At 37.8% G+C, this 16,032-nt stretch overlaps 2 protein-coding genes across 2 annotated transcripts; both read left to right on the top strand.

The window, feature by feature from the left end:
- Nucleotides 1-393: 393 nt before the first annotated feature.
- LOC306868992 (histone acetyltransferase KAT8-like) lies at nucleotides 394-4,537 on the top strand. The gene is made up of 11 exons (XM_079415512.1): nucleotides 394-794; nucleotides 958-1,032; nucleotides 1,132-1,310; nucleotides 1,438-1,491; nucleotides 1,642-1,806; nucleotides 3,180-3,269; nucleotides 3,398-3,538; nucleotides 3,621-3,714; nucleotides 3,790-3,940; nucleotides 4,067-4,221; nucleotides 4,310-4,537. Exons 1-11 carry the CDS (start codon nucleotides 464-466, stop codon nucleotides 4,372-4,374), a joined length of 1,500 nt encoding a protein of 499 aa, XP_079271638.1. The 5' UTR covers nucleotides 394-463; the 3' UTR covers nucleotides 4,375-4,537.
- Nucleotides 4,538-6,070: 1,533 nt separating this feature from the next.
- Nucleotides 6,071-10,410, top strand: LOC306868383 (serine protease 27-like; the record flags this gene model as incomplete). The annotated part of the gene is made up of 5 exons (XM_079414491.1): nucleotides 6,071-6,080; nucleotides 8,398-8,563; nucleotides 8,636-8,907; nucleotides 9,923-10,089; nucleotides 10,162-10,410. 5 exons carry the CDS (start codon nucleotides 6,071-6,073, stop codon nucleotides 10,408-10,410), a joined length of 864 nt encoding a protein of 287 aa, XP_079270617.1.
- Nucleotides 10,411-16,032: the final 5,622 nt, after the last annotated feature.

Genomic DNA, 16,032 nt, shown 5'->3' with positions numbered 1-16,032 from the left:
TATATTGAAATGTTGTTATATGCATGTGTCAATTTTATTTAATTTCTTTATTTTCTTAAATATGTGGGTATATAGTATTTATAGAGTTGTAACTTTTAGTTTTAGTTACTTTTTCTTATTTGTAAGTCGCTTTGGACAAAAGCGTCTGCTAAATGACAAAAGTAAGTATACAATATTTACACACACACGCACACAAGGAATATATAAATAATTACAATTTTAACAAACCTATCAAAATGTATAATGTGTTTGTTCCTTTTAAAATACGTTATATAAAAATGTATATATAAAGTGAGACAAAAACAGTGGCACTACTACACAAAACAGACCAGGACTGAAGTCTTCTTCTTCTTCTTCTTCTTCTTGTTTAATGGCGATTAACTCCTAAGGAGCATCAGGACTGAAGTCGCACTGCGCATGCGCGAGTCAACGCGGCGTGCGCAATGTTTTCAAATAGATAAAGATGTCTGGCGTAGCGATGTCGATGTCCAACAATCGCCACCCAAACATGAACAATTCATACGATAACTGCGGTTCAGAAGAGCGAATGGACATTGAAATAGACGCTGGTACCGACCGTGGAAGCTTGGAGACAGGAACGAGAGCTACATGTTCATCAAACGGCAGTGGCGGGGAAGAGGATGAGGCGGAGGCCGCTGATCGAGAACGAGAAGCCGCGGGCTCGAGTACGCCGTCCTCCGGGGATGGAGTGTCGCACGGCGGCGGCAGAGAACAGGAGGTGTCAGTAGAAATCGGGGAGACTTATCTGTGTCAGCGTGCGGACAAAACATGGCGTAAGCTCATAACGGAAAATGCTTATTATGATATTATTTCAGAAATACTTAATTTGCCATTTGTGGTTAATTGTTGTTATGAAATGCATAATCGACAGCCCATGCAAACCCAAAATGTGCATATACGATTTATTTATTCATTTGTTTTTTACTTTTCTTTCAGATTCAGCAGAGGTTATTCAGTTTAGGCTGAATGAGCAGGAAGGCAGAGAAGAGTTTTATGTCCACTATGTTGGATGTGAGTAGAACTGTGTGATCGTTCATGGCTGACACAAATGCTTTACAGGTTTGTGTAATACAGATTCACTGAGCACAAGCTCTCTTTTGTCATTTGCAGTTAACAGACGTTTAGATGAGTGGGTTGGAAAGGCTCGTTTGGCACTGACAAAGACTGTGAAAGACGCAGTGAGAAAGAGTGTGGAGGAAGGTGGTGGAGGTGAACTTGTGGACCAGCCAGAGAGGAAGATCACCCGAAACCAGAAGCGTAAACATGACGAGATCAACCATGTTCAGAAGGTATATTTGTCATCGCATTTCTGCACATCTAAATGACACAGTGTTGATCAGTGTTTTGTCTGAGGAGGGCCACATCAGTCTGATAGCAACATGTGTAATTATTTGACTGCGTCTTTTCTTCTTTCAGACCTATGCAGAGATGGACCCCACTACGGCAGCCCTGGAGAAAGAGCATGAGGCGGTAAGAGGAGGCAAAATTTGCATAACACGCTGAAAAAAAAAAATCTGCTTTGCATTATCACAATGCTTGTGGTGTTTTCCATCAATATTAATAACAAACTATGTAAATCTGTTTTCTCGTTTTTATCAAAAATGTTGTTTTTATTTTCAGATCACAAAAGTAAAATATGTGGACAAGATCCAGATTGGAAACTTTGAGATTGATGCATGGTACTTCTCTCCATTCCCCGAGGACTATGGAAAACAGCCCAAGCTTTGGATCTGTGAATACTGCCTGAAGTATATGAAGTATGAGAAGACCTTCAGATACCACCTGGTCAGTTCACACAATGGTTTTGTTGTTGATTCACACAGTAAGGTCTGTTATTAAACCATAGGGGGTGCTATACATCTGTGTTAATGAATTTATAGGCTTGGAATAGAGTGCATTTTTGTAGGCCAACCCAGAAGTTAGCATCACCCTACTTCTGTCAACAAAAAAAATCTACAGGATTTTTCCTGTAGATTTTGGAATTTTTTTGAAAATAAGCTCTGTGACCAACAAAAGTTTATGATTCTGACATGTTCAAGATAATCTTTACAAATGAACACAACTTTTATGAATTATGTGTAAATACAATCACCAGAAATAAAAAAGATAAAGCTATAAACCAACTACACCACAGCTGGATGACTTCTATCTCACCGAACCACTGAGTTTGACAACTCTTTCAATCTGTACTAAAAATCTTGAAAAGTTTTTTTTAAGATGGTTTACAAAAGTGTGATTATGAACACAAGAAAACTGCAAAAGTATACTAGTGAGTAGATGAGTTTTCCTATTTAGCATGATTAATGTTCCTGTTTAATGTCCCTACCAACATCTCTAGTCCCATATAGGCTCTTATTAGCAGCCTCCTTTTTTAGGATGTGTAAAAGTTAAAAGTGAAGTGAAGTGAAGTGAAATACTGCCAAGTATGGTGACCCATACTCGGAATTCGTGCTCTGCATTTAACCCATCCAACGTGCACACACACAGCAGTGAACACACACACACCGTGAACACACACCCGGAGCAGTGGGGGTGCCATTTATGCTGCGGCGCCCGGGGAGCAGTTGGGGGTTCGGTGCCTTGCTCAAGGGCACCTCAGTCGTGGTATTGAGGGTGGAGAGAGCGCTGGACATTCACTCCCCCACCTACAATCCCTGCCGGCCCGAGACTCGAACCCGCAACCTTTGGATTACAAGTCCGACTCTCTAACCATTAGGCCACGACTTAAAAAAATCATGAATGGTGTATTACTAATGTATTTTATGTTGTAGAATAGATTGTGTATGTATTAGACCTTAATTCATGCATTTAACCAAAAGCCAATTCAAAAAAACCCACTGACTTCAGGACAATGGAACTGGAAGTGCAAAAATCCTGTCTTGTTTGGGTTTTAGGCTAATTCCTGTAGCGCTTTTTACATTACATTTACATTTATTCATTTAGCAGATGCTTTTATCCAAAGCAACTTACAACTGAGGAATACAATAAGCGATTCATTATAAAGAGGCAAATAGACAAGCATAAATCTTAAATTGTGGGTTTTTTGTTAGTTCGTCTTAAAACATTTCTGGCTTTGCAGAGTAAGGTTGATGTTCTTGTTGAATTTATACTGTCTTTTGTTTTCCTATTTCTTTGTTCCTCAATGGCTCCTGTTTCAGTTGCAGTGTCAGTGGCGTCAGCCTCCAGGAAAAGAGATTTATCGCAGAAACAATATCTCGGTATACGAGGTTGATGGGAAGGACCATAAGGTGAGCCAGATTATACCTGCCATTAAAATTAAGCATAGAAACAAATTATTTTGTTACAGATTTCAAATCCCTATGCAGGGGTAACTTTTCCTTACAGTTTGTCATTCTCACTGTCCTTCTCACTGTAGATCTACTGTCAGAATCTGTGTCTCCTGGCAAAGCTCTTTCTGGATCATAAAACACTTTACTTTGATGTAGAGCCATTCATCTTCTACATCCTCACTGAAGTCAACAAACAGGGAGCACATATTGTGGGTTACTTCTCTAAGGTAAAGTGTTTTCTTTGTTGGTTTGTTTTGCAGCGTATCTGTTCATTTGTATCTTGATTAACAATGTTTTCTTGATGAGCAGGAGAAGGAGTCTCCAGATGGGAACAATGTCGCTTGTATTCTCACTCTTCCTCCATACCAGAGAAGAGGATATGGAAAATTTCTAATTGCATTCAGTAGGATTCACCTCTCAGCAGATGTTCCCTTCTAATATAAGCATATACACCGATAACTTGTCTTATTCTTCTCAGGTTATGAGTTATCTAAGCTGGAGAGTATGGTGGGGTCACCAGAGAAGCCTCTGTCAGACTTGGGGAAGTTGAGCTACAGGAGTTACTGGTCTTGGGTACTACTAGAGATTCTTCGAGACTTCAGAGGGACGCTGTCCATCAAAGACCTCAGGTACACATCCAGTCCCAAAAACAAGAACAAACCTGTATGTAAACAAATGCATGAGGTTGCATGGAGAGTTAACTGCCAAGGCTTTAATGAAGAGATCTAACTAATGCATAATGTCTACACCTACAGTCAGATGACAAGCATTACTCAGAGTGACATTATCAGCACACTACAGTCTCTGAACATGGTCAAGTACTGGAAAGGTCAACATGTCATCTGTGTCACACCAAAACTTGTAGAGGAACATCTCAAAAGTGCTCAGTACAAGAAACCACCAATAACAGGTAACATATCTGCCCCTTGTTCTATTCTTTGCTTTATATGTGTTAACATGCTTTTAAAAGTTTAAAAGTTTACATTTTGTTTCTACAGTGGACACACATTGTTTGAAATGGGCACCTCCCAAGCACAAGATGGCCAAGTTCACTAAAAAGTGAACGTTGCAAAAATGAAGAGAGTGAAATGGCCCCTTTACTCAAGATGTTTTTCACCGCTAACCTAAATGTCATGTAGAAGACCAAGAGGGAAAGGACTAAGATTGTACATTCGCATTGTAATGAGCGTTATTTTTTAAAAAAAATAAATGAATAGTATTATTCATGTCATTGTTTATGAGTCATCTTTTCTCAAAATTAACATTTTAGTGCATCAGTATGGTACCTCAGTTCTGTGATGTAGTTTAATATTTATACCAGACTCCCCTTCATGTTCGCATGGCTTTTGGAAGAAGAAAGTTGTAAAGTCAAGCTACATTATGCTGAATTATTCATTTGGCAGTATAGAATTACTGTTTCACATGAAGCACCTGTCTTGCTTTTCAGTGAAAGTTGATCGATATATACACTGTACTGAGAATAATATATATATATATATATATATATATATATATATATATATTAGATTAAGAGGGTCAAATGACTGGCCCTTCAGCTTGAGGAACAATAACTTGGTTATAATACTATAATATTTGTACACCACTGATACTGAACCTTATACGGTTTCATTCTTATCAGTGGCAATTTATTTAATAAAGCATTATTATTATTATTGTATTTATTTATTCATTATGTCACTAAATTACGTGTTCTAGATGCTTCAATGGTGTTCTTGGGAGACTTCTTCTAACCAGTAATTTGTATAACCTTGGTTTTAATGTGAATACAGTGATTAAAATATGGTTACTGTAGTGAAGCAATGAAAAATTTGTTGTTACTGGGGATTTACTAAAAAAAAAAAAAACTGGTTACTATAGTAAAATTTCAGTTTTCATAATTTGTTTAAATTTCATGATTGATTTTCATATTTTAAGTAATAGTGTAAACGTTGCATCTAAATATAGAAAATATTCTAACGATGTTATAAACAAAAACTAAGTAGGCTATATTGAATATGAAACATTTTTTAGACCGTAAAACAGCGTAAGATAAACAACGATAAAATAGCCTACTATTGTGTGGCTTGAGAAAAGATTACTCAAAATTCAGTTCATTATTATCAAAAAAATACCCCCAATCTAAGCGAGCGACACGTAGGCCTAGGGCAGTAAATCTGCTCTCCTCTCTCTGAGTGCGAGTCTTCTTTCTGCCTCATTATTTGGGAGGGGATTGAGACGGCGCGCTGTGATTGGACGCTGGCAGCAGGTAGAAACGCACAGGTACTTTTCTGCCAAGTGAAGATTCCTGCGTTTTCACTCGCTGGTCTTTTCCAACTTCTCGATCACATCACCTCCTTTGTCTTCAGCTCTCAGTAAATGTAAATTAATGTCGGAAAGATACGAATATATTTCGTTTTCAGAAGGAGAGATCACAAATCTTTAACTTGGTTCGGCGAGAGTCCTCGGACGTTTTCTTGTGCGTTAGAAAATAAACCTTTTAAGTTGATTGACATTTTTACTGTTCGAATATATGTGAGACTGGATTATTTTATTTTTTTGGATATTGGACCTCTGACATTACAAGTAAGTTTTTGGACCTAACTGTTGATAACAATGTTGATTGTTTTTTTGTTGAATTAAAGCCCAAATAAGGGTTACAAGGCCAAATTATAGCCTAGTTTATTTATTAACGTGATTATTTACAGAAACTTGTCCAACTGAACAGAATGAGTGATTCTTGGCTACAGCTCCTTGTCTTGATGTTAACAGGTAAGTCTTACAGTGTAGTAAAGGTCTAGAAGAGCTGATAAAAATTTATAAACTGTAACTTGAATGCAATCTAAGTCGCGTTGGATAAAAGCGTCTGCTAAATGCATAAATGTAAATGTGTATGACTACAACTATTTGATTCAGTGCATTCATGAAATTCATTATTTGTCTTTCTGTGTTTTAAAAGGTCTATCAACGTGTGTGGCACAAGGTAATTATTTTTCAGTTTTGAGGATATCTGAGATGAAGAAGAAATCTTTTAAAGTTCTTTTCTTTAAAGTGTTGTGTTCTTAGGAATGTAATCTTTGTACTCATATTGTTTTAATACGACTGTTTAATGATGATTTAAAAAATGATTAGAAGTGAAGAAAAATATTTAAATTAAGTAGGCTACTAAATACTGGCACCAAATACTTTTCAATAACAAAAGTCTTCAAATATTTTTCAAGGTAGAATAATAGGCCTTTTTAAAGGCTGCTCAGTTTAATCTAAATAAGACATAGCTATTTTATTATATATATAAAATTTTTTTTACTTTTATAATGTAAAAATTATAAATAATTTTTCTATATTGGTCTTCTAATGATTATAGTTTTCTTGTCACATGACTACAAAATTGTCCTTCCTGCATGTCAGTTAGAGTTGGATATCGTTCGAATTTTATCAATTCAAATTCTGATTCTTATCAATTACCTGTTTGGATTCCAATCATTCAATCATTTAGATATCAAACATATTTATTCTGTGTCTCTTTTTGCAAAACATTTAATTGCTGCTGAATAACATGAACAAAAATCAGCCGGCTACATAAAAACTGGACTCGATTAAGAGCTGTTTGTGTGCAAAATAGAGTTGCATGATTCTGGATAAATTTAGAGTTTTTTTATGGGGGTTGTAGTTCTCTCATGATTCTGAAGAAAAAAACTAAAAATAAACAACTAAACAAAATCTCATTGAATTTCTGAATGGAATGGTTCAAGGATTCACTTTAGATTATTTGTTTCATTACTGGATGAATCAGTGTTTTTGAATGAATCTCTTGAATGAATGATTCAAAGGCAAATACATTTTTAACAGTCTCTTTTCGCCACCTAAAAAAGCACACAGGAATTGATAGGTGGAATTAAAACTGAAATTTTACAAGAAGTATCCAATCCGATTCTGGAATTGATTTTCGATTCCCAACCCTCGTTACAGTGACTATATTATTTCAAATTGAATATAAATTATGTTTTAAAACAAATTGATTCTTATTTTTCATTTTATTTTTTAAATAATAACAAAATGTTATGCTAAATTATTTTTTGTCCATTTACATTATTGAATTTGGCAGATGTTTTGTTTTGTTTTTTATCCAAAATGACTTGCATTATATTTAAAGCCTCATTTACATATCCAAACGATTAAATCCAAATGACACAAAGCCAAAACATGTTCATCACAGTAAAGAAAAGCTCATTTTCATGCATTTTTAATAGCTTAAAAAAATGTGGATTATAAAAAAAATGAGCATCACGTCTTTGACCTTTATAAACTTTCTGCTCCTTCTCTTTAAGTTTGTAACCTTACCCACAACAGTTTTCACTCATGCCTTATGCTCCTGTTTGTGTAGCTCCTCATTAATATAGTGAGATGATGTAATGATACTCTAGGGGTGTTGTAGTTCAAGTTTATTTGTATAGAGCTTTTTACAAATCGTTGCAAAGCAGCTCTACAGGAAATTAAGTTTCCACAATATATTTATATATTGCAGAACCTTAATATATTTAACTTATGGCAAAATTTGTGTCTTTAATCTAGATTTAAACAGAGAGAGTGTGTCTGAACACCGAACGTTATCAGGAAGGCTATTCCAGAGTTTGGGAGCCAAACTGAAAAAGCTCTACCTCCTTTAGTGGACTTTGCTATCCTAGGTACTACCAAAAATCCAGAGTTTTGCGACCTTAGAGAGCGGGTTGGATTATAGCGTGGTAGAAGACGAGTTAGGTACGCAGGAGCTAAACCATTTAGGGCCTTATAGGCAAGTAATAATATTTTGTAAATGATACGGAACTTAATAGGTATCCAGTGCAGAGACAGTAAAATTGGGGTAATATGATCATATTTTCTTGACCTGGTAAGAACTCTAGCCGCTGCATTTTGGACTATCTGTAGCTTGTTTATTGAAGATGCAGGACAACCAGCTAGCAGTGCATTACAATAGTCCAGTCTAGAGGTCATGAATGCATGAACTAGCTTTTAGTTGAGCAGGTGTGATCTGGTAAGAAAATCTCTACTGTGTATGTACACTAAATCTCCTCTGACCTGTTCACGTAAGTGTGTGGCAGGCCTCCGCTAGGGAAACGTATCGTGGGAGGAGCTGAAGCATCAGCAGGGGCATGGCCATGGCAAGTGGACATTCAGTTGGGAGACAAAGGCCATATTTGCGGTGGATCCCTAATTGCAAAAAACTGGGTCCTTTCTGCTGCACACTGCTTTTCTAAGTAAGTATCATCATATCATCAATGACAGTGTTGATTATAGAGAAGTTAATGTTCTCTATCTCCTGTCCTCAGCCTCTCAGAGGTGTCTTCGTATCGCCTGTACATGGGACGCCATCTGCTCAATGGCTATAACCAGTTTGAGATGGTCAGTCAGGTGCAGCGAGTGGTCGTTCCAGAAGGATACTCAACCCCTCAGGAGGGCAGCGATGTAGCCTTAGTGCAGCTGCGCTCTCCGGTCACCTGGTCAGACAGGATCCAGCCTGTGTGTCTGCCATATGCTGGATTCCAGTTCAACAGTGGAACCTTATGCTACGTCACGGGCTGGGGACACTCTCAGGAGGGGGGTAAGTGCATCATAAAGGAAATAAGGGGAAACTAACAGATTTTACTGTTTCAAGTCATGCCAAAGGATGTGGATTTTTTTCTTTGGAGTAAACGCTGGATTTCCATTTAATTTCTGTAATGGTTGGAGGAGAAATAGTCAAAAAAGCAAGAGGAATGAGTAGAGCACATTCATTTCACTGAACTATTTCTATAAATAACAGTAGGTTCCAAGATCTTTAGAGTTGGGACAAACTGACCAAAAATCACACTATGAAAAGCAAAGTAAACAAACAAACCAAAAAATAAACAGCAAACCTTGAACAACATTGTATTGTTTTAAAACATTTCTGTGTCTCTTCCTGAAACTCAAAACAGTAGAGGGTTCAATTTCCAGCTAACTGAACACACATTAACTGATAAAAATGTATCATGCCTTCAATGCAGAGCAAGTTTCTTCAGCTGCCATATGTATAAATGTAAATATCCTCAGAAGGTAGAGACGCTGACATTACGAAATACATAAAAAGCTTTCTATTTACAGTCTGTACAACTGCCTTCAAGGATGAAATAGGCAGGTCAAATTGACTCTCAAACCTCTGCAGGCATGTTCATGACCCTGAATCAGAAAAAGACAAAATTTCAAGAAAAACACAAGTTATCCACTTTTCTGACATCTCTAAAATCAATCCAGAACATAATATACGATTCAGAAGATTTATTTATTGTCCTCCAGAGTGAGAAACAAAGTTTCCTGAGGCCTTGCATTTATGCAGATATCCCATTGCTGCTGCATGGAAAAGATAAAAAAATGATTTGACATGGAAATGATAGATAAGAGATAAGACTGCTTTCTGTCAGTAGCAAATACAAATATGATATAACGATCATGCAAAAGAAGAAAAAAAAAAGTCCAGACAAAGCCTTCTAGCTTATCACAGATCTATTCCCTATTTTATGTTATGTTAACAATGTTTTTGACATTTGGTAATTATTTGCATTTTGTATTTCACGTTCGCTCTGTTTATCTTTAAATAGTTTCCCTCACTGGAGCCAGGGCGCTACGGGAAGTGCAAGTGCCCATTATCAACCAGTACTCCTGCCAGTCAATGTATCAGATTTTGTCATCTGATTTAGTAACAGTCAGCATCCTATCAGACATGATCTGTGCTGGATACATGGAGGGAGGCAAGGATTCCTGTCAGGTATGTGATACTGTCACACAGCCATTGTACTGACTTATCCTAGCATGTAGAAAACATATTTGTCTCTTACAGGGGGATTCTGGAGGCCCTCTGGTTTGTCCTGGTGGCAATGGGACTTGGATTCAAGCGGGAGTTGTAAGTTTTGGACTTGGGTGTGCTCAGAAGAACCGACCAGGTATCTATTCCAGAGTCTCAAGCTTCGCGAGCCTCATCCGCACCACAGTTCCAGAAGCTCACTTTTTCGGTCACGCTCAGAGGAGTGAAAGTCAAACATTTCTGGTTATAGGCCTCTCTTTTGCATTAGTACTTTTGTGGAGATAGTAGGCTATATTAGTTAAGTAAATGCAATGTACATGTGAAACACAATGTCAAGTTTTGAAACACCACAAGTTTGGTTTGTGTGGCATTGATTTGCTATGTTTTGAATGCTTTTGTGGGGCACAAAATGTACCCAGTGCAAAGCTTCAGAGCCATTGCAAATTGTTTTTTAATAATAATGTAATGTAATAATAATGTGACATGTTTATGATGGAGAGATCTGGCCATCTGATCCTTCCTAAGCACAGATCTAGTTGTCATATACTGTTGTTACTGTGAATTAGATTTATTTTATGCAGTTTCAGTAATGTCACCAAGACCTCAGAACTCAGTCAAATGCCAATATCCTATTTAACAGGATAAATACAATATCTTTTTGTATTTCTTATATTGATTATTTGTAATGAAAAAATGTAATTGATTTGATTGCATAAGGCATAATATTGCACATTACAGCTTTGTGTGTTCCACTGCTTTCACTCATGCATTCAGTAACAGAATTTTAACTTCTTAAATAATTTTAGGATTTATATTAAATTAGAATGCCACCTGTGTTTCCCCTTTTGCTGTGTTTTTATTTATGTTTATTATTTTTTAGGATGCACAGTTATAGCTATTGCAAAGTTCTTTGAGCTTTTTTTAAATGCATCATATATTTTTTGGGACTCACATATACCTAAAGGTTCAGCCCTCTATCATACAGAGTTGCCATATGGCAACAATTCATTTCTACTTATTTCCTTGTTATTCTGAAAAAAAAAAACATTATATTGCAATATGGTATTTATATCCTTAAGGAAGTCAATGATGTGCTGTTCTTAAGTCAAATGACATTTGAATGTTCCTCCAAAACACGTTTTCCCACTGTCACCCTCACATAGAGGGCATCTGTTGACGTGCTCCAGAAATTGCTCCGTTAACCTAATTTCTGAACATCCCTTCTCAAGGGGGACATAATCTTTGGTTAGAAATTATACATTTTTATTCACAAATCAACATTGTTTAACATAGTTTTACTGTCAATTAAGAAAATATCAATGTTGCCATATGGCAACGCTGTACCACAGGTGAATTGACATAATGTATTCCCCATTGGGATTTTTTATAGATAGTAACATCAATAATATGATTGCAGTTATTTATTTATTTTAAGTGTTTATTGAAGTGTATAACGATGAGTGTGTTTGTGAATGTGTATTTGTGTCTGCATGTGTGTGTGGCAGATTCAGATGGAAATTAAGATAGGATGCATCAATTTCTAAAAGAAATGTGCATTTCAAATGAAAAAAAAAAACAAATTTCGATGTTTTTTTTGGCCATTTTCCATTGTGGTACCTCGTTTAACATATGGCAACGTTTTTCTAAAGTCAAGTCAAGTCACCTTTATATATAACGCTTTTAACAATAGAGATTGTGTCAAAGCAACTTTCCAAAATCAAAATAGGAAAATAGTGTGTCCATAATGTAAAATGACAAGATTAAACACTCAATTTTCAGTTAAAGGCATTTCATTATTTAATTCAATGTCATCGTCCAGCTCAGTTCAGTTTAAATAGTATCTGTGCAATCAAGTCGACGATATCGCTGGAAATTAAGTGTCCCCAACTAAGCAAGCCAGAGGCGACAAAGGCAAGGAACCAAAGCTCCATCAGTGACAGAATGGAAACCAGGCTCAGTCGGGTTCTCAGGTCTCCTCTGACCAGACAAAACCAGCAGTTCAATTCCAACTGCAGCAAAGTCAGATTGTGCAGAGGACTCATCTGGTTCCTGTGGTCTTGTCCAGATGGCCGTCTAGGTGACAAGGTCTTCACTGGGTCTGGGGCTCATCTAGGTGTCCTGGTCTCCGTTGACGTTCAGGGCTGTAGAGGTCATCTCTAGGTGCTAATCCACCATCTGATCTGGATATGGACTGGATCCGGGTGGCTGCAGTGACCATCTGATCTGGATACGGACTGGATCTGGGTGGCTACGGTGATCTTGGAATAAGAAAGAAACAGACTAATAATAGCGTAGATGCCATTCTTCTTACGATGTAACAAGTACATTGGGTGTTATGGGAAGTGTTCCCGGTTCCGGTTGACCTAATTAATGCAGCCTAACAATCATTTAACGGATTTGAATATTAGAAGCGTAGTGTGTTATGTGTACGCTAGGTTAAAGAGATGGGTCTTTAATCTAGATTTAAACTGACAGAGTGTGTCTGCCTCCCGAACAGTGTTAGGTAGATTGTTCCAGAGTTTGGGCGCTAAATAGGAAAAGGATCTGCCGCCCGCTGTTGATTTTGATATTCTAGGTATTATCAAATGTCCAGAGTTTTGAGAACCTAGTGGATGTGGAGGACTATAATGTGATGAGAGCTTGCTCAAGTACTGAGGAGCTAAACCATTCAGGGCCTTATAGGTAATTCGCAAGATCTTAAACTGTATAAGATGTTTAATAGGGAGCCAGTGCAGTGCTGACAGAACCGGGCTAATGTGGTCATACTTCATGGTTCTAGTAAGAACTCTAGCTGCTGCATTTTGGACCATCTGGAGTTTGTTTATTAAGCGTGCAGAACCACCACCCAATAAAGCATTACAATAATCTAAACTTGAGGTCATAAATGCATGAATTAACATTTCTGAATTTGACTTTGAGAGCATAGGTCTCAATTTAGATATATTTTTAAGATGAAAAAATGCGGTTTTACAAATGCTAGAAATGTGGCTGTCAAAGGAAAGATTGCTATCAAATAGCATACCAAGGTTCCTAACGAAGAATTGACAGAGCAGCCATCAAGTGTTAGACGGTGTTCTAAGTTATTACATGTAGGGGTTTTATATCCGATAATTAACACCTGTTTTTTTCAGAATTTAGCAGTGAGATATTTCTCGTCATCCAGTTTTTTATATCGACTATGCATTCCGTTAGTTTCTCAATTTGGTGTGTTTCGCCGGGCCGCAAAGAAATATAGAGCTGAGTATCATCAGCATAACAGTGAAAGCTAACACCGTGTTTCCTGATGATATTTCCTAAGGGTAACATGTAAAGCGTGAAAAGTAATGGCCCTAGTACTGAGCCTTGAGGTACTCCATACTGCACTTGTGATCGATATGATACCTCTTCATTCACTGCTACAAATTGATGGCGGTCAGATAAGTACGATTTGAACCATGCTAATACACTTCCACTAATGCCAACTAAATTTTCTAGTCTATTCAAAAGAATGTTGTGGTCGATGGTGTCGAACACAGTGCTAAGAGCCAGTAGCACTAATAGAGAGATACAACCACGATCGGATGATAAGAGCAAGTCGTTTGTAACTGTAATGAGAGCAGTCTCAGTACTATGATATGGTCTAAAACCTGACTGGAAATCCTCACAGATACCATTTTTCTCTAAGAAGAAATATAATTGTGAGGATACTACCTTTTCTAGTATCTTTGACAGAAAAGGGAGATTCGCGATCGGTCTGTAATTAAGATCTTTGGGGTCAAGTTGTGTTTTTTTTAATGAGAGGCTTAATAACAGCCAATTTGAAGGTTTTGGGATCATATCCTAATGACAATGATGAGTTATTAATAGCCAAAATCTATGACTTCTGGAAGCACCTGTTTTAGTAGTTTAGATGGAATAGGGTCTAACATACATGTTGTTGGTTTAGATGATTTAACAAGTTTATACAATTCTTCCTCTCCTATAGTAGAGAATGAATGGAATTGTTCCTCAGGGGATCTACAGTGCACTGTCTGATGCGATACTGTAGCTGACGGCTGCATGGTTACAATTTTATCTCTAATAGTATCGATCATGGAAGTAAAATAGTTCATAAAGTTATTACTGCTGTGCTGTTGGGAAATATCAACACCTGCTGATACTTTATTTTTTGTTAATTTAGCCACTGTATTGAATAAATACCTGGGGTTGTGTTTGTTTTCTTCTAAAAAAGATGAAAAGTAATCAGATCTAGCTTTTCTGTAGTATAGGGTACTTTCCTGCCAAGCAATACGAAATACCTCTAGTTTTGTTTTCCTCCAGCTGTGCTCCATTTTCCAGGCTGCTCTCTTTATGGCGCGAGTGTGCTCATTATACCACGGTGTTGGATTCTTTTCCTTAATCTTCTTAAGCGTAAAGGAGCAACCGTATCTTAAGTGCTAGAAAAGAGAGAGTCCATAGTTTGTTACATTATCAAGTTTTTCTGTGCTGTTGATATGCTGAGGAAAAATTAGTTTTACTTAAAGCCTGCCCTCGAAGAAATACTGAGAATATTGCTATAAATTGTAGCAACACCTCCCCCTTTGCCTTTTGGATGCGGTTCATTTTTATAACAGTAATCTTGTAGGGTAGACTCGTTTAAAATAATGTATTCATTTGGTTTTAGCCAGGTTTCTATCAAACAAAGCACATCTAGTTTATGTTCAGTGATCATATCATTTACAAAAAGCGCTTTCGTAGAAAGGGACCTGATATTCAGTAAGCCAAGCTTTATAATTTTTTTCTCTGTATTATATAATTTTTTTTATTTGTTGAACGTTAATTAAATTGTTACTCTTAAATTGGTTTGGATGTTTTTTTTTTATTTTTCTATCGTTTATTTTCTAGTTCGGGGGAACAGACACAGTCTCTATAGTGTGATATTTGAAAGAGTCTCTATGTGCTGAGAGTTAACTGACTTCTGTGATGTGAGGCGGCTAGCAGACGGTCGGTTCAGCCAGTCTGTCTGCTTCCTGACCTGGGCCCCAGTTAGTCAAGTACGAACTCTAAGACTATGTGCCATATTTCTAGAGAGCAGAGTGGCACCACCCCAGGAGAGATGAAGACCATCTCTTTTCAACAGGTCAGGTCTGCCCCAAAAACTCCAATCGATTTACTTACTGATTCAACATGTCCAATCGTCTATAAAGCCTATGTTATTCTGCAGGCACCACTTAGACATCCAGCCATTGAGTGACGACAGTCTGCTTTGTATCTAATCACCCCGATAAGCAGGGAGCGGACCAGAGCATATTACAGTGTCTAACATCGTACTTGCAAGTTCACACACCTCTTTAACATTATATTTAGTGATCTGCGATTGGTGAAGTCGAACATCATTAGTGCCGATGTAGCATTAGCCAGCACTTTTAAATTTGCCAAGATGTCCAGTGGCCCCTCACTGCAGAACAAAGATCCATGGGGCGGAGTTGGATCCACATCTAGAAGGTGGAGATGGCTAGGTTTAGGCGTGGAGATGGGGTGGGTTAAGGGATCAGGGGGTGGAAATGGTAGGTTTAGGGATCAGGGGGTGGAGATGGATAGGTTTAGGGATCAGGGGGTGGAGATGGATAGGTTTAGGGATCAGGGGGTGGAGATGCATAGGTTTAGGGGTGGAGATGGGGTGGGTTAAGGGATCAGGGGGTGGAGATGGTAGGTTTAGGCATGGAGATGGGGTGGGTTAAGGGATCAGGGGGTGGAGATGGTAGGTTTAGGCATGGAGATGGGGTGGGTTAAGGGATCAGGGGGTGGAGATGGGTAGGTTTAGGTCTATGTAAGGTGGGAGGAGTTGGATCTGGATCCGACCACGCCCCCTGGATCTTGTGGGCTCCAGTGAGACGCTCCTCCATCCAAAAGCTGAATGGACAGTGTGACATCACCTGTGCCGCCTAC

The sequence above is a fragment of the Barbus barbus genome (genome assembly GCF_936440315.1).
Source record: "Barbus barbus genome assembly, chromosome: 4".
Classification (NCBI taxonomy): Eukaryota; Metazoa; Chordata; class Actinopteri; order Cypriniformes; family Cyprinidae; genus Barbus; species Barbus barbus.
This window is presented reverse-complemented; position numbering and strand designations above follow the sequence as displayed.